Source organism: Mytilus trossulus, chromosome 2 (assembly GCF_036588685.1).
Source record: "Mytilus trossulus isolate FHL-02 chromosome 2, PNRI_Mtr1.1.1.hap1, whole genome shotgun sequence".
Taxonomy (NCBI): domain Eukaryota; kingdom Metazoa; phylum Mollusca; class Bivalvia; order Mytilida; family Mytilidae; genus Mytilus; species Mytilus trossulus.
Genome location: NC_086374.1, coordinates 79836024 through 79856271, shown reverse-complemented (window position 1 = coordinate 79856271; position 20248 = coordinate 79836024). Strand labels below are relative to the sequence as shown.

Here is a 20248-nt window from a genome sequence, read left to right as displayed (position 1 = left end):
TTTAATGATTACATAATTAAGAGAACAGCCCAGATTTTCCCTGATATTCAACATTGATACCATGTATTAAAAATTGATTGTTTATACAAGCAATTAAATGATTACATGTACGTTAAGTGCTTCATTCACAGTTGGTGTCCACTGATGTTATCAAATGAACACAGATGGTTAGCTGGTCAAGATTATTTAATTTCCATATCCTCTGCACTAAATACATTTTATATTCTTGTCTACAAAATATTCTCAGACAAGGTTTTTTTAATGAAAAATTTTTACTCTAAAAATGCATTTAAATAATATATAAATTTAATTTTCTTTAGGATTTCTACAGCTAATTTGGAAATGCTATGATAAATATTATTTTTATGGAATACATTTTTTAGCATTTATTTTGATTCATTTTTGAAATTCCACTTGCATGCTTGTAGTTTATTTATTGTGTGTGTGTTTTTAGAATATAAATAAACTAGAGGCTGGCTCTAAAGAGCCTGTGTTGCTCACCTTGGCATATATGAATTAATCAAAGGTAGCAGACAGTTCATGACAAAATTGTGTTTAGGTGATTGTGATGTGTTTGTACATCTTCCTTTACTGAACATTCTTGCTGCTCACAATTATCTCTATCTATAATGAACTTGGTCGTGTAGTTTGAGTGGAAAATGTTGGTAAAAATTTACAAATTTTATGAAAATAGCAAAGATCGGTTGAACTAATAATAGATTACAAAGCTATTTTTAGAATGACATCACAGGTAAAGTTCCCGGATGTCATGCAAGCCATTGTAAACAACGCTTTGCATGAGGCAAATTTCATTGATATATTTTTCTTCTTTCCGACTAATTAAATGGATGAATTACCGCAGCAATCAAAATCTGAAGGAAATAAACATTGTTGCTATGGAACATGTAATAGTGATACTAGGTACAGACATCGAGAAGAAATGAAAGATGTGTTTTTTATCCCTTTCCCTAAGTTGGAAGGCAAACGCCTAAATCTGACAGTTAAAGGTCAATTTGTCGACACAAAAAGGACCCGTATGTAAAAGGTTTACGCCCACAAACAGCGCCACCTATATTTTTTTCTACGGCATCTTTGAGAACGATGTCCCGTTCTGTAGTAAATTAAAACATAAAATTAACTAAAACATAGAAAAGTAAGTGTAAAAAACATATTGAAAGTTATATTTGCAGATGACTGGTTATGCATGATACGCTGGCAATTAGCGCAATGTCCTTTAATCGAAGATTGAAAATTAGTTTGTTTCCTACGTCAAAATGGCGGATTTCAATGTTTACATTTTTTCCTCTATTTATAATCTGACACAATTTCATATCCAATCATTTATTAGCAATTTTATTATTGATCTTTGGAGATCATCCAATTAGATTTGCCGTTAGAAAGTGGCTATACGTTACCAGCCATCGTTACAAAGTAGCCATGTGTTTTGTGGGGATACCTTGGGAATGTTGTGTATTCAAAAGTTACGGTAAAAATCAATGTTTTCTTCATTATATTTCCATGCATACACAAGTCATACCACCAAATCCATTCTTTACAGACCTCATAAGGTAAACAGACATATTTAACTGTCTGCTTTAGCAAAAATTCGTGTAAATAAGTCCTGATGGGTCGTTTTGAATTCAAGTACAGTCGACAAACACGTGGTAGATTGTTTATGTTTGACAGTTTGCTTTATCTGAATTGCACGTCGATGTTACTATATACTTAGCAATAACCTTTATCGTGTTATACTTTTAAGAGTTATATAATACATCTTGTCTAAGAAACAGGTCTAGCGAGGTGCAGGGTCTTCCTTTACTAGGTCTTTAAATAGTGAGGGTGTAATATGATGTTTACAAATTACCATATTTACATTACAGCATTTTTTTTGCATTTGATATATTTCATATACATGTACATTTTATGTACACAAAGAACAATAGAGTAAATAAACATGCATGGATTTAAGACGTTTAATTCCCACCCTAGGTATAAAATTTTATACTCATTATACATTGGAACAAATAGAACAGATTGCAATTGACATTATTATGTATTAAATGTCTAAAATCCTATTTGATGGGGCCAAATCCTCAACATATTTTTTTCTATTAAGTATACAGCAGCTCCTCCAAGGATTAGTAAGGGAATACTTTACATATAGTCCAATGGCTAAGTCCTGTCTTTTTTGTCTCTGATATTTCCTTATTTATATTATCATTTCTATTATATTCTCTTGTACATGTAGTAAGACAAAAGCTATTGGTACTCTTATTTTCCTCATTTGCCTGAAAACAATGGAATTTATTCATTGTTGATGTATGTAAAGTGACTTGTAATTTAACTGTCACTGCTAACAGGCACTTAATTGGACTCTGGTGATAAGTTTCTTGACTGTTATCTTATTGGCAATTATACCATATTTAAATGTCAGTTTCACCTTTATAACATTTAAAGAAAAGAATTTAATGATAGAATAATAAGTTGTAAAAAATTTGAAATGTTTAGCACAAGTGCAAAATTTAATTGGCATTTTATTCAAGTAAATCTAGAGGTATTGAAAAATGTTGCAATTTAAAATAAATGTTTTGCACTCAGAAAACTATAAATACAGTACAGATATTGATTTAATTAAGACTTTGAGAATATTTGCCTGTTTAATAATCATGATAATAGAAGATATAATTGTTATACCCTTTTTTTCTAATATATATGTGTGGCCCTGGTCTGGCTGTGGTTTAACATCTAAGAATGGAGTTGGTTATATTCATGTTTATCTGATTTATATCAACATTATTGTGTCAATTATATAAATCATTGTAACACATTACTTTGCTCTTCATGGCCTTTTAATTAGAATAAAATATCTTATCTTATCTTACATGTCTTATACCACATCTCTTTATTTTAGTACTAACAGGTTAATTTTAAAAGCATTTGAAGTAAGTGAGATGTTGACAAGCTTTTATATAGTTCATGGTTGTAAATACAGATAATATCATGAGTTTTTTTTTATAAAAGTAAATAATGTGATTAAATTGATTATCTCAATTAAAAGAACTGACATTCTTATTTGATACTATGAGATTATTTCTGATATCAGAATAATAAATATCTTATTGTTGTCCTTTTTACAAAAAAACATGAACATACTTTATTTAAGTCAGTTTTATTTTTGTCTATGACTACTATAACATGGGAAGTGTCCATGCAATCTCTATTGTATACATTGTAGTATTCTCAGGTTTTTGTTTTTCAATTGATTATGCATTTTAGAGCAGGTAGGTATGAATTTGGATTAAATTTGAAGTTGATTCAGTATATTTCATGATATAATACCACTATTGTATTTCAACAAAGCATTTTCAAACTTTATTTACTGGTCAGCTTTATAGCTTATTATTCAATCAATAATTTAATTGAATGCACTCAACAGTCGGTTGCAGGACTTTTGAATTCAAATATAAAAAGAAGAAAATTAAAGCAAAATTTGAAATAATACATATAATAGGAATTATGGTGAGAACTGCATGATATCAGGTTGCAATACAGCTTTTGCTTAGTTATCTTTGTGTTGATTATTATGTTCTAAATCCCTTTCTGGTTCTTTGGGTTCAGATATTTTCTCTTGATTAAGACAAGCAACATAACTTGTACATCTTATAAAGGTTCTTATCTCAGGGTGAATCCAGACAATTTTAAACATAAGTGGTGGTATTCTCAACCTAGGATAAAAAGGAGAGTTAATTATATGATCCCTGAATTCAAATGCATTAATCTTCCATAAAAAGAGGAGGTCACCAGAACCCCTAGGATCCACCACTGTATCTTAAAGCAGGTACAATAAAACAAGCATTGTACATGTACTTCTGTCCACTGCAAATTCATATTATTTTCATTCAAAAGTATAAATGTTCACAATTTTAAAGACTATATGTCCTTTGTTTCCATATTCAGTTTGCTTTCATGCAATGAAAAGTTCAATTCTATTGTAACACAGGTTCTACTGACAACTGATAAACCCCTCTTGTATCCTTCTATCTACCAAAAGGGTGTTTGAGAAAATACAATAAGTTCAAGTTCAGAATTTTCTTCTTTGGAAGTGTTCAATAACCTGTAAAGTACTTGAAAAAATGTCATATTCAACCTTTCCATGACTATTTTAATGTTACAACAGTAGAGGAACATGGAATATTGAAAATTTACTGAAGAAATCTTCGAAATATATCTGCAATCATTAATTTTACTCGAATTTACTGTTGTGAACTTGCAATATCCTACGATGCGCGTACCGAGTTATCTCCCTTTGATCTCCGCTTCGCAACGAATAATCTGACACAATTGCGTATCCGGGGTTTTTGTGATATGATATAGTAAAATAAGAAGCAAAAAATGGTTTTACTTCATATTTTATACCCCTCAACACGTTACCAAACCCATTTGAGGAATTATAAAGGATTTTCCGTGGACCTACGCAAATTTTCAGAAAAAAAGTTTCACTTCACTCGTGAATTTATAACATTTTAACAACACTTTTAAATGATAATTATATAAAATAAGGAAGCTTATTCAATCTAGAATTGAACTCTTTGGTTTTTATTAATGTACGAGTACAAATAAGACAATACGAGTCCAAAAACCACGAGGCGTGCACGTTTACCAAAAAATCGTAAACTCTGACCTTTTACCACGTGACCAATGTCTTGACCTTAGAAGCCATTAAATCGTTTGCCGTTCAACTGACGACTCGTAGGGAAACCTGTCTAAAATGGATCAAAGCTTGTGGTCGACCCGGTAATGATTTCAACGTGGATAAAATCAAACGTTCCACATATATATGCAGCAAGCATTTTGTAGGAGAAAGTGGTCCTACGGCTGAAAATCCTGATCCAATCCCAGCACTTTTACACACAGATGAACAGGTTAGTTTTACATCCCCCTTTTCTTCAACATACATGTTCTTTTTATATGGAAAGCTTTTGAAATTATAAGATTCACTCAAAATTAATTCAGATTAAGCTATTCACTGCAAATTTAGCTTATTCATAACAGTGAATGATACTTTTCCTGTTTATTGTTTAAATTGAATTTAAACCAAAAATATATTTACACTCTAGATCTTTGTATTCTACACAGGTTGAAAGGTTTGAACGCAAAAGGAAAGCGCCTACACCAAGGAGAAAGCCAATAAAAATTTCAAAGAAGGATATTAAATCTGCTGCTGAAGGTTTACTTGACCTGTCCAATGATTTAAATAACTTTCCTGAGACAACACATGTACATGTAAGTATTTAGATGTTTTATTGAGCCAGTTGACAGAAAAAAATCAATGAAACACAATCCCTTAAAAACTCAAAATAATTCATGAATTAAGTTTGATTTATTTAAAATGTTTATTACAATAGTGCACGTAATCTTAGAAATGGTAAAATCTCTCCTCTGCACACACTTGTGGCTAGAATTTTGTTTTAAATTAGTTACATACATTGTAATATATTACATGTTAATATCTACATGTGCAAATTAGTGCTTCTCCTTATATTATTGTTTCAATTCCAGTTAACAACAATTATTACAGGAAAATCAGTTATTAAATAAAGCATATAAAATAGTAGAAATATTTTTTTTCATATACATGTACAATTTTGTAAATTAATTATATATACAAATGTAGAATATTATATTTCAGGAAACATCATTGCTAGTACTTTGCCCTGTTACAGATGCATCGTCACAAACTGTTGATGTACAGACAAATGACAAAGAAGTGCAAACAATATACGAAAAAGAAGTTTTAAACGCCAAAATTGAAAACATGATTTTAAAAAACCAAATGCGAAATTGTGAAAGTAGACAGAATGATCAGCCAAATGAACAAAATGACACCACCCTATCATTAAAGGCAATTAAAGACAATGATGTTAAAATGAAATTATTCACAGGATTAACATATGCTCAGTTTTGCATTCTATTTAACTTTCTTGGCACTAGTGTTTACAATTTAACATACTGGGATGGGAAAAATGATGCAAAAGAAAGTTCAAGGAAAGGAAACAGAAAACTTGAACCAAAAAATGAGTTATTTCTGACTTTAGTAAGACTAAGAAGGGGTTACAGCATCGATACTATTTCACACTTTTTCTGAATTGCATCTTCTACAGTTAGCATAGTTTTTACAACATGGATTCAGCTACTGTATTGTCATTTTAATGAGTTGAGACATGACATGTTTCCAGAACGACAGCATTTTAAAGTTGGATTACCAAAAGTATTTAAAACTTTTAAAAATATACGTTGCACAATAGATTGCACTGAATTCTTTGTACAAATGCCAAGAGATTTCAAGAGACAAGGCAATTTATATTCCTCGTACAAGAACCATCATACCTATAAATGTTTGATTGGTATAGCACCTAACGGATCAATTGTTTATGTCTCAGACTTATTTGAGGGCTCAATAAGTGACCGAGCAATTATTGAGCAAAGTGGTTTTTTAGACTATATCAACCCAGGTGATTTGGTTCTTGCAGATAGGGGATTTACAATAAAGGACCTGCTTCTCAAACGCCAAGCCTTCTTGAATATACCACCATTTCTAGGAAAAAGAACAAAGTTTACTGCTCAAGAAGAGTTAACTACAAGACGAATAGCCAAAGCTCGTATACATGTTGAACGTGTCATAGAACGTGTGAAAAAATTTAAGTTATTGAGTGGAAATATACCTTTGTCATTGTCTCCAATTGCCAATCAATTAGTATTTGTTGCAAGTAGCCTAGTTAACTTTCAAGAACCTTTAGTTAAATGATAAAAATACATTGAACACTTTTTACATGTGCATGAGTGTATCCATATAAAATATATAATATAACATAAATAATCTATTTATTGACTTGAAGTATTACTGGTGTATTAATGTCTTTTAAAATAATAGGAAACAGTTTCCTAGGAACCCTCATTTCAAACAGCTCAGGGGCAATAACTCGTCGCCAAAGGGTTGTTATATTTCCTATCATACTAGTTATAAGCTGCTGGTCTCGTCTTATTCTCTCTACATTTGGCTTACCAAGAGATGACCATAACACAAAGTCACACCATTCAAGTCCTGTAACTGCAAGCTGGAGTTGAATTTGATAATAGTATGCATGGTGAGTTTTAAGTTCCAAAGAAGCATTCTCAGAGGTTGGGCGAGAGAAACACGCTGAATATAACTCGCTATTCAATATTTTTTTATCTTTCAGAGCCATAAATAAATCAGAAGGTGCCACTTTGCGAAATAGTTTTGGACATTTTAATTCAAGTAAACCATATTTCATATTTTCTTCTGGATCAAAAACAAGACCATCAGGTGAACATCCTATTTCTGGCCATAGTTTATTTATCCAGAAGCCTGTTTTTATGACTCTGAAATCTTGTATTTTTCCTGCCATATATTTTAAATAATCAGCTCTGGCTTGCTCTTCACTTTCAATACCATATACAGTGTCTGGTGTAGAAAATGTATGTAAAGCCCAGATGTTATATGAAATAAAGTTGAATAGTTTGCGTTTGGTAGAATCACAATACTGGGTTTCAGTGTTTAAGATATTTCCAAGATTGCTTGCTTGTTTTGATGTTGAGGCAGTGATCCGGAACCATCTATTGGATTTCCAAGTATCAGATTCTGATTGTTGTTCAGTATTTGGTATCATGTAGGCAGCTGTAGGGTACTGTTTACCTTCATCACGTAGATTATCAAACATGATCCAAAATAAACTTTCAAGCTGATCTACTCGTTCTTCTTCTAAACTATAATCTTCATATTGAGAGGAGAGCAAGGTTCCCCACATAGAGGGCTTGCTAGTTCTTAAAGAATTATATTGCATTTCCATTATAAAAGAATTTTTTGTCTCTTTGCTAATGTTTCTTTGGTTCTGTGGCCTAGGATCAAAAGTGCTCAGCTTTGTTGGTCTAGATTTATAGTATGAATATGCTGCTTCTGTTATTTTTGAAGGATTCTTGTTTGATTTTTTCCCCTGGTTCCATTCACATGGCTTACTTGTACACGCAGTTGCATCATAGCCTGATTCTTTACAGTGCTTATTCAACATTAACAGCAGTGCTGCTACATGGTTGCATCGTCCTAGGCAAGATGCTGGACAGGTACAACTTGCATCTAAAACAGCTCCACTAATTGATGACAATGTTATGTGCACAATTCTGTGCTCTTTTCTCATAGATGCATCAACTTTCCCCTTTATAAAATATAAGTCTGAACCCTTTGAATTGTCCATTATATTTGTCACACTTCCACTTTTGACATATTGTTCTCCTTTTGTGAGAGGCTTGGAAGTCATGTGTGACAAGTCCGTATCCTCCTGCTTCCCGTCTTCTCCTAAAAGGACAACGCTCTCCAGTAAATAATGGTATATGTGCCCATAATTAAAATTGACCGGTATGGGTCTAGACGGAAAAGTTTTCCATCCTAATACTGGTGGGATAGCAGGTTGATTTTTTTTAACACTTTCTGGTTTGACCTTTCCAAGTTTTATATCGTACCACTTCCCTTGATCAATGTTGATATCAATTTGATCTACCCTGCCGGAATTGATTACATCATTGCATCTGAAAACAAATAATTTACAATTTGAACCGTTTTATTTATATCAAACATGTCAAAGATAGAAAACAAATATTCTATTGATAGCTCGGCTTAAAATAGCTCACTTCATTCGGGGAAAAAAACATTTGTAAATAAAATTATAATGGGCGTAAAACTTCTTGTCAATATTATTAGTCCTCCAATGAAATTTGATGCACAAAAACGTTTGTCACCCGGTGAATCAATCATAAACTGTCATTGGCTCAGGTAAAGTGGTTTGTCAAATGACAAAAGAAATAGGCGTTGTTATTGAGGTCACTCACCTTTTAAGTAGTTCAGTTCGGTTTCCTGATGATTTAATACCTCTGCATTCTAACCATCGTTTAAGCTGCATATTGCTATAATCTTCTAATTTATTTATGTCAAGTTTAGCCCCTGGAATATCTTCAGCAGTCAGATCAATTTTTATAAAATCTCGTGTAGAAGCCATTATTATTGTTGATTGTTTGCATGAGCATCGACCACGTGACAGATATATACATATTCATTACCAATTAGTGACGTAGCGCACGATCTTTGCTATTGATTATACAGGACAATAACTTCTTAGGGGGTCAATTGACCATTTTGGTCATCTTGACTTAATTTTGAGTCTTAAATTGCTGTACATTATTGCTTTTTACAGTTTATCTCTATCTACAATAATATTCAAGATAATAACCCATAACAGCAAAATTTCCTTAAAATTAACAATTTCGGGGCAGCAACCTAACAACAAGTTGTCCGATTCATCTAAAAATTCCAGGGCAGATATATCTTGACCAGATAAACAAGTTAACCCCTTGTCAGATTTGCTCTAAATGCTTTGGTTTTAGAGTTATAAGCCAAAAACTGCATTTTACCTGTATGTTCTATTTTAGCCGTAGCGGCCATCTTGGTTGGTTTGCCTGGTCACAAAATACAATTTTTTAAACTAGATAGCCTAATAATGATTCTGGCTATGTTTGGTAAAATTTGGCCCAGTAGTTTCAGAGGAGAAGATTTTTGTAAAAGTTAACTAGGATTTACGAAAAATGGATAAAACTTGACTATAAAGGGCAATAACTCCTAAAGGGGTCAACTGACTTATTTGTAAATCCTACTTTGCTAAACATTATTGCTGTTTACAGTTTATCTTTATCTATAATAATATTCAAGATAATAACCAAAAACTGCAAAATTTCCACAAAATTACCAATTCAGGGGCAGCAACCCAACAACGGGTTGACCGATTCATCTGAAAATTTCAGGGCAGATAGATCTTGACCTGATAAACATTTTTACCCCATGTCAGATTTCCTCTAAATGCTTTGGTTTTTGAGTTATAAGCCAAAAACTGCATTTTACCCCTATGTTCTATTTTTAGCCGTGGCGGCCATCTTGGTTGGTTGACCGGGTCACGCCACACATTTTTTAAACTAGATACCCCAATGATGATTGTTGCCAAGTTTGGTTCAATTTGGCCCAGTAGTTTCAGAGGAGAAGATTTTTGTAAAAGTTAACGACGACGGACGCAAAGTGATGGGAAAAGCTCACTTGGCCCTTCGGGCCAGGTGAGCTAATAATATTGAAGATAATGACCAAAAACTGCAAAATTTCCTTAAAATTACCAATTAAGTGGCAGCAACCCAACAATTGGTTGTTTGATTCATCTGAAAATTTCAGGGCTGATAGATATTGACCTAATGAACATTTTTACCACATGTCAGATTTGCTCTAAATGCTTTTGTTTTTGAGATATAAGCCAAAAACTGCATTTGACCCCTATGTTCTATTTTAAGTAACGGCGGCCATGTTTTTTGACAGATCATAAATCAAAGCACACACTTTGTGCAGGATAATCTAAGGAACAATCATGCTAAGGTAGCAATAAACAGTTAGAAAAAAATACTAAAATTTGCCCTTGTGAATTTTACCATTCCCTTTTCATTGCTTTCTTGCAATATCAAGGTTACTGTTTGTGTCATATATGGGCATATGTATGTGATCAGAATCTTCCATAGATTTTGTTTCCAGTATATAAAATGGTAAAATATAATTTCTTTTTGGTGTATCCATGGCAACAATCTGTTATAAAATATTGCAAAGAGGGGGGGAAAGATGTCACATATTTCCCCAAAATTTGACTAAAAGTAGAATTTCAATTGCTTGAAGTAATACCTTTTCTGAAACTGTGTACATATATCATTCAGCAAATCCAATGAAAATCAAGTGTCTTTCATCTCATTTTCTTGTAAAATTGCGTCAAAAACTTCGTGTAGAAAAAGAGTGTTTGTAAACAGTACATTAATTTCTGGACCGATGGCCGGTCTAGCTATGAAAATACGGACTGTCAAACAGAAAGCAGCCCATAAAACATGTAAAAAATAATCTTGATGCTCTTATAAACCACCTTTGAAGTCTAAATTAGCACTCATCTATCTAAAAATGAATTTTATTACACAATAACTTTCCTATTTGAAAAATCCACAGGGGCCATAATGCGAAACTAAACTCCTAACTGTGTATTGCTACCTAAGTTTTAACCAAATCCATTCAGTAGTTTCAGAGGAGAAGATTTTTTAAAGTTAGCAAATATGATGAACAAATTGTGAAAAATTGTCATTAAAGGACAATAACCCCTTAAGGGGTCAATTGACAATTTTGGTCATATTAACTTATTTGTAGATCTTACTTTGCTGATCATTTTTGCTGTTTACAGTTTATCTTTGTCTATAATAATTTTCAAGATAATGACCAAAAACAGCAAAATTTCCTTAAAATTACCAATTAAGTGCCAGCAACCCAACAATGTGAGAAAAGCTCACATGGCCTTTTAGGCCAGGTGAGCTAAAAATATTAATAAAAAAACTGCGACAAAGATTCCAACTTTGTACATTCTAAGTGTAACGGTATATTAACATGTATTTGTTATTAAATTATATTTATTCACCTAAAATATCCAGTAATATTTACTGCTGAAGTTAAATCAATCCAACGAGCATTGGTACAATGATAAGAGATGTAATTTCGATTGATTTTTCCAAGGACTCTTCACGTCAGTCAAATATGAAATCGATTTTGTCAAGTCATTGGGCATTTATTTTCACACAGGATTGTATGTAACATTATGCACATAGGAAAAATAACAGACCACCGGCGCAATCTCTTTGACAATTGTATTTTCCTCTTTTAAACAAGACGAAACAAGTCTACAGGTTATGTTTGCTAACATCCCGTTGGAAACAAAAACAATGTTTAGACCTAGTATTTCGTACACCCGGCCGTAATGGCGTTATCACATGTTATCACTTGTTAGTCACATGTTTCACATATGACCGGAAATGGTTAGAACTTAAGGACAAAAACAATTTTAATAAATAACTGGACTACTGTTTCGTGTGAAATGTAACGCATAACGACAACGTAATTTTCTTACTTAATTATTACGAAGATCAAAACAAGAATGTAAATCATCTCGGATTTACCTGTTTAAACATCTCGCGAGAGTTCATATTTGCATATTGTTTTTAAGAATTCTATAACAACAAAGCAGATAACATCATCTAAAAATTGCATTACGAAATCGGACACAAAAATCTTGTCACTGTTCTTACATCTGCTACATAAATACTTATAGTTCTCGGCATTTTCTTCTCACTATTCTTATTGGTCGATGTTCTTTGTTATTTGAAAGCAAAAGTTACGAATTTGCCGGTGACCATTATCTATAAATCAATCAGCGTTATGCTCTTCGGAAGCAAAAAGTAACGCGAGAAACGACACAAAAATACGGTTGTAGAATCTTTGAAATTCGTATATTTTAATTTTTTTTCTAGGGAAGAGTAGCATACACTTGTATGTTGATAAAAATAATGGCATCTTTAGATGTAGTTGCAACTTTTCTTACAGTAATTCACATTTTATCACTTTTCTATAGTTATAGGAAACGGAGCCCAATAGCAAATTATGGTCCATATGTGAAATCTAAAATTGATAAAAAGCGAAAGGGAGCTTAAATAAATAGATATAAACAATTCACCAGTTTCATAAGAACTCCTGAAAGCGTGTTTGAGTTTTTCTCTAAAAACTAGATAATGTTAATGTCTGACCTGCTAAAGAAGGACAGACAAAGATATACCATAAGACTTCCTTTAATCAGGTGTATTAAAAGGGGGAGGGTGTAATTATCCCTAATTGTCTTTGTATAAGCTGTATAAAAAATAAGTGATTTTGTTTTATCATTAAATCAAATTTATCAAAAAAATGTTAAAATTACAAAGAATATTCATTTTTTATCAAAAATAATCTTCAAATTGACAAATTATCAATCTATTCCACATTTAAAAGAAAATGAAAATTAATAAAAAAAAAAATCATAACTTTATTTTATATTCCTTTAACTATATTTGAACATGATTGATAAAAAACAGTGACTTGATTGTCAAAATCTTATGAAGAATATATATAGATAATGTTACATGTAGTAGAAATATCTATTCTTCAAGAAAAGACAGAAAATGCCAAAATGTTGACCTTCTTATCAGATAATCTATGTGTAACATCTGTGGTCAGTTTATTTATCACAAATTGAATTTCTTGCAAATTGTTCTTTGAACAAATAAAGCACACACAAAACAGTTGTTCCCTAATCTACTTCACCATTTGCTTTACATGTATCACAAATAACATGCTTGTGGATTTACAAATAGAGCATGCATATCCATTTGACGCTGGCTTTTAATAAACAAACACTACATGTAAAGCTATCATTATAAAGGGAAGGTTAATATTTTTAATTTTGAAGTCTTCAACTTTATCTCAAAACCTTGTGTTGGTTATATCTTTTAGATCATCCTCTGTGTTTAAAAGCTAAGGCAGCAACCATTTGATTTTTTGGGGGGGGGGCTATGAATTTTTTTTCTGCGCAAACTTTTTTTTTCGCCTTCGGCGAAGATCAATCTATTTTTTTAGCGACAAACCGAAAGCAATTTTTTTCTTTCACTTTTAGCATTACATATAGTGGCAGCTAAGGGTGAAACAAACAATTTTTTTTTCTCAGGGTCCAAAACAAATTATTTTTTTCACCAAAAACTGGAAACAAACTTTTTTTCCAAAAAAAACCATAGCCCCCCCCCCCAGAAAATCAAATGGTTGCTGCCTGAATTATTTCATCTGGCAAGGAAAATGAAAGAAACTTAAAATGGAAATTTGTCTATATTAATTTTGTTTATAAAACAAAGGACCATTAAATTATTCATAATCCCTGAAATCATATTAGGGAATTTGTAGAATAATTATTAAAATGTTTAGTGATTATGTAAAATCACTGGTCATTTTCAGGGATTATATATAATTACTAATGATTTTAGTGATTCTACATATTCCCTGAAAAATCAGGGATCCTACATAATCCCTGATGATACAAATTCACTGTAACAGATATACAGTAATATTACATTTGTAAGGTCATCTCTCAATTACTGATTATGTTATATTTCAATTTTATTTATCAATTACATGTATTAAGGTAGATGGGGTGTCTAAATTATAATCCATAGAAATTTTTAAGAATTTGCCAAAATGTAGTTTTCATAATGCTTTTAAAAAACTAGAGGCTCCAAAGAGCATGTGTCGCTCACCTTGGTCTATGTGAATATTAAACAAAGGACGCATTTGAATTCATGACAAGATTGTGTTTTGGTGATGGTGATGTGTTTGAACATCTTACTTTACTGAACATTCTTGCTGCTTACAATCATTCTATCTATATTGAACTTGGCCTAAGAGTTTCAGTCGAAAATGTTAGTTAAAATTGTTAAAAATTGACTATAAAGGGCAATAACTCCTTATGGGGTCAATTGACCATTTAGGTCATGTTGACTTATTTTAAAGGGAAACTTCGCAAAAAAATCAAAAATTGATATTATGTCCATTCTGTATAAAAATGCTCAAATTTATAAATATTAAAGTTTTATTCCGCTAGATAAGAGATCACCATCGATTTTAAATTTTGAGTATCAGTTCTCGGCCTTCCGCCATTTTGTTATCTTGTCCAAATGAAAATCACGATATGTCTATAAACCACATAGAAACAAAACTACAGTAACCGATGTAGTCTTAATTACGTGTCGATATCTTGTCAATCGTACGGTTGTTTTATCTGACTAACTTACTTGATACGGACAATGTTCTTATTTTTTTAATAACCATATAGTCTGTTATTTTTAAACTGTTAATATTGGAATCGGTTAAAAAGTCAAAGTTCAAATCATAAATAAGTGTTCCGTGATTATTGTTTTCGAAAATCTAATTCGTTCATAATTCTTTAAAGTAATATACTTTATTCAAATAAATTAGGATCTTCGCTCCACTGATCACCCGCATGGCTTAAGGTATTACTCCCAAAGATATTGTGAGGGGTGTAAGGTGACACGTCCAGGTATTCAAGCGATTTCCTGTCGGGCTGGCAAGTTCATGCATCGTTTCACTTCTGTAGGTATTGATCAGTGTACACGGCCGATAACTTATAACTGAACTATCAGGTGCATGTATAATATACATCTCTGTCTTGCGTGTCCGAAAGTGATATAATATACTAGTCATTACTTAACTCATACGCTTGTTTATAAATAAAATTTCTGGTGTAAAGAATATTATTTATAAAAAAAAAAATGATACAAAAAAAAATTGAAAAAAATTGAAGATATATACAAATATACGTATTTTTTCCAAGGGTAAATTTGGGAAAATCAGAGACATATAATTGTATTATATGTCTCTGGGAAAATGTAATATTTACTCGTTGTTAATAGTAAAGGACATAGTTGGATCATTCCAGAAATGTTGATTAAAAAAATGTGCGCACTTGTCGACGTATCATTTATACGCCCGGATAGAAAGTTACGGAACTACAGCGCAATTAAAAATATATACATGTCTACATTGAACATAAGAAAGAAACATACATTTTGTGCAAATTGGGGTAAAAGTTTTGTAAATAGACTAGTCCACGTATACTAACTATACAAATCCTTGCGTATACTAACAGTATGTAATCATCCAATTCGATAGACTATTGTATACCAAAAGAAGAAGAAGAAGAGGACCAATTTGATTTAAATACAGGTCGATCTATAACTTGCTTTGGTTCATCGAAGTTATGAACATAGTAAAATCACAGATTTATATATATCAATTAGATTGTTCTCGAATAAAGAAAGAAATTCGTCATCACCACAATTGTTCCGACATATGCAACTGGACGTACACCAATAATCCCAGAGGGATGTGAATATTTTCTAGGAAAGCTATTGAGTATTAAAGTTTCAAATCATTTTCGGGATTGATTTTCTTTCTTGATATTCAATGACAGCAAATTTAAAGAATAAACTGCTTTTCATATATTTGTCCGCTTTAGGGGTATTCTTGCCAGTTGAACAGACTTATAATTACATTCAAAAATAGGGAAAGACATTAAATTCGTTGTCTTTTGTTTTTAAACATCTTTGGTCAAATAGTTATTAAGTATTATACGTAGTGAGACGAAGACTATTTTAATAAGGACGTCCCCGATTATGATTAAATTTGGTTGACGTTTTTCACACTTGATAAAGAATATCTATTCGTAATTTTTCGATTCCATTCCAAGAAGACCTTAAATTTGCTGTCAATTTTTAAAAACTTCTCAAGTAGAAAAATATTTTTTCTTTATTCGTTCATATTATATTCCGCTTCGGTAGAGTTATCTTCAGTGAGTTCCAGTTATTAATTTATACGTGGCTTTTAAAAAGTCTAAATCTCTAAGTGTTCTCATTCATTTATTTGCCTAATAAAGACAAATAAAAATACTTTGGTAAAGCTATTTATAATTTCTAAGTTCTCCTTTTTATTAGACATCAATCAAGGACAAAAGGTGTAAATCATTTCAATCGGACATATGATTTAAGTTTCCCGTCTTTAACCGAAAATTGTGTATTTCTTAGTAAATTAACTTATTTGAATTAAAAAAAATAATAGCACCAAACATAATTAAATAATTCCACGGCGATCAATTTGTATTTGTCACCAACTTGAATATATATTTTAAATATGTATATTGAATGCTCCCTTGTCTTATAATTCACTGATCCCAATAGACAGTCACACCTGGCAAGATGTGCCTGAGAGGCGTGGTTAAATACCGAAGTGCAAATAACAATTTACCTTTCAACAAGCCATCTACGAGTATTGCCACAGAACCGTGAATACACACATCGTATCAACCAAGTCATAGCAGAGATAGTAAAAGGTCAATAAGAGTACACAACATATTGTCTTTACAGATTATTGTACTTTACTTTGTTCACCTTATCAGTCCGAAAATATATTAATTAAAAATAAATTTATAACTTTTTGTGTTGTCTACAAAAATAATTCGAATATATACGTTTAACATAGAAAATTTATCTCATGAATATGTACAATTGAACGTCTGTGCGTTTTATCTTCTTATTATCGGATGGTTATTTAGATAAAGCGTAAGTCATCGGCGCGCTTACGATTACGTTAAAATATGATTAAAAACCAAGACTTTTAATGATTGTATTTTAAATCCCGGCATGCAAAAACCAGGAGAAAACGTCACGACCTACAGGAAGTAGTTAATATTTTTTCATTAAATATTGAATTTCTCCTTTATTACTGCACACATAGCAATAAAACTTTGTGAATATATATATTATGTCATAATGAACATATTTAAACCATAAGTGAAAAATCGTGAATTTTCCCTTTAAGGTCTTACTTGCTGTACATTGTTGCTCTTTACAGTTTATCTCTATCTATAATAATATTCAAGATAATAACAAAACTAGAGGCTCTAAAGAGCCTGTGTCGCTCACCTTGGTCTATGTGCATATTAAACAAAGGACACAAATGGATTCATGACAAAATTGTATTTTGGTGATGGTGATGTGTTTGAAGTTCTTACTTTACTGAACGATTTTTCTTCTTACAATTATATCTATCATGAACTTTGCCCATTAGTAACAGAGAACTATATTTGGTAAAAATTTACATAAATTTACCAAATTAATGAAAATTGTTAAAAATTGACTATAAAGGGCAATAACTCCTTAAGGGGTCAATTGACCATTTAGGTCATGTTGACTTATTTGTAGATCTTACTTTGCTGAACATTATTGCTGTTTACAGTTTATCGCTATCTATAATAGTATTCAAGATAACCAAAAACGGCAAAATTTCTTTAAAAATTACCAATTGGAGGGCAGCAACCCAACAACCAGTTGTCCAATTCATCTGAAAAATTCAGGGCAGATAGATATTGACTTGATTAACAATTTAACTTCTTGTCAGATTTGCTCTAGATGCTTTGGTTTCATAGTTATAAGCAAAAAACTGCATTTTACCCCTATGTTCTATTTTTAGCCGTGGCGGCCATCTTGGTTGAATGGCCAGGTCATCGGACTCATTTTTCAAACTAGATACCCCAAAGATGATTGTGGCCTAGTAGTTTCAGTGGAGATTTTGTAAAAGATTACTTAGATTTATGAAAAATGGTTAAAGATTGACTATAAAGGGCAATAACTCCTAAAGGGGTCAACTGACCATTTTGGTCATGTTGACTTATTTGTAGATCTTACTTTGCTTAACATTATTGCTGTTTACAATTTATCTCTATCTATAATAATATTCAAGATAATAACCAAAAACAGCAAAATTTCCTCAAAATTACCAATTCAGGGGCAGCAACCCAACAACCGATTGACCGATTCATCTGAAAATTTTAGGGCAGATAGATCTTGACCTGATAAACATTTTTATCCCATGTCAGATTTCCTCAAAATGCTTTGGTTTTTGAGTTATAAGCCAAAAACTGCATTTTACCCCTTTGTTCTATTTTTAGCCGTGGCGGCCATCTTGGTTGGTTGACCAGGTCACGCCACACATTTTTTAAAATAGATACCCCAAAGATGATTGTGGCCAAGTTTGGATTAATTTGGCCAAGTAGTTTCAGAGGAGAAGATTTTTGTAAAAGATTACTTTAATTAACGAAAAATGGTTAAAAATTGACTATAAAGGGCAATCACTCCTAAACGGGTCAACTGACCATTTTGGTCATGTTGACTTATTTGTAGATCTTACTTTGCTGAACATTATTGCTGTTTACAGTTTATCTCTAACTATAATAATATTCAAGATAATAACCAAAAACAGCAAAATTTCTTCAAAATTACCAATTCAGGGGCAGCAACCCAACAACCGATTGACCGATTCATCTGAAAATTTCAGGGCAGATAGATCTTGACCTGATAAACATTTTTACCCCATGTCAGATTTGCTCTAAATGCTTTGGTTTTTGAGTTATAAGCCAAAAACTGCATTTTACCCCTATGTTCTATTTTTAGCCGTGGCGGCCATCTTGGTTGGTTGACCGGGTCACGCCACACATTTTTTAAACTAGATACCCCAATGATGATTGTGGCCAAGTTTGGTTTGATTTGGCCCAGTAGTTTCAGAGGAGAAGATTTTTGTAAAAGTTAACGACGACGGACGACGACGACATCCGACGACGACGGACGACGACGGACGCCAAGTGATGAGAAAAGCTCACTTGGCCCTTCGGGCCAGGTGAGCTACAAAGGCAAAATTTCCTTAAAATGACTAATTCAGGGGCAGCAATCTAACAGCACTTTGTCCGATCCATCTGAAAATTTCATGGCAGATAGATCTTGACCTGATAAACAATTTTACTCCCTGTTAGATTTGCTCTAAATGAATTGGTTTTTGAGTTATAAGCCAAAAACTGCATTTTACCCCTATGTTCTATTTTTAGCCATGGCGGCCATCTAGGTTGGTTGGCCGGGTCACGCCACACAGTTTTTAAACTAGATACCCCAATGATGATTGAGGCCAAGTTTGTTTAAATTTGGCCTGATAGTTTCAGAGAAGAAGATTTTTGTAAAAGATTACCAAGATTTACGAAAATTGGTTAAAAATTGACTATAAAGAGCAATAACTCCTAAAGAGGTCAACTGACCATTTTGGTTATGTTGACTTATTTGTAGATCTTACTTTGCTAAACATTATTGCTGTTTACAGTTTATCTCTATCTATAATAATATTCAAGATAATACAAAAAACAGCAAAATTTCCCTAAAATTACAAATTCAGGGGCAGCAACCCAACAAGGGGTTGTCCGATTCATCTGAAAATTTCAGGGCAGTTAGATCTTGACCTGATGAACATTTTTATACCATGTCAGATTTGCTCTAAATGGTTTGGTTTTTGAGTTATAAGCCAAAAACTGCATTTTACCCCTATGTTCTATTTTTAGCCGTGGCGGCCATCTTGGTTGGTTGGCGGGGTCACGCCACACAATTTTTAAACTAGATACCCCAATGATGATTATGGCTAAGTTTGGATTAATTTGGCCCAGCAGTTTCAGAGGAGAAGATTTTTGTAAAAGTTAAGGACGACGGACGCCAAGTGATGAGAAAAGCTCACTTGGCCCTTCGGGCCAGGTGAGCTAAAAAATAAAAAAATAATGGGTAACCGTTCTTATTTTCCAATTGTGTTCAAAATTGACAGATTTTGTATAGATTATACATGGAAATCCCCATTTTCTACACTAAAACTTAAACTACTCCA

At 32.3% G+C, this 20248-nt stretch overlaps 3 protein-coding genes across 3 annotated transcripts in view; 1 reads left to right on the top strand and 2 right to left on the bottom strand.

Annotated features, from left to right (window-relative positions):
* LOC134708083 (RNA-binding protein 33-like) overlaps positions 1-20248 on the bottom strand; it is a 60985-nt gene that overhangs the window by 21385 nt on the left and 19352 nt on the right. The window lies entirely within an intron of this gene.
* LOC134708626 (uncharacterized) lies at positions 701-6858 on the top strand. The gene is made up of 4 exons (XM_063569273.1): positions 701-1034; positions 4714-4922; positions 5137-5283; positions 5690-6858. The coding sequence occupies exons 1-4, from the start codon at positions 845-847 to the stop codon at positions 6143-6145; spliced, it is 1002 nt and encodes a 333-aa protein (XP_063425343.1). The 5' UTR covers positions 701-844; the 3' UTR covers positions 6146-6858.
* Positions 6879-9156, bottom strand: LOC134708082 (uncharacterized). The gene is made up of 2 exons (XM_063568379.1): positions 8902-9156; positions 6879-8601 (listed from the first exon to the last, which is right to left on the bottom strand). The coding sequence occupies exons 1-2, from the start codon at positions 9066-9068 to the stop codon at positions 6879-6881; spliced, it is 1890 nt and encodes a 629-aa protein (XP_063424449.1). The 5' UTR covers positions 9069-9156.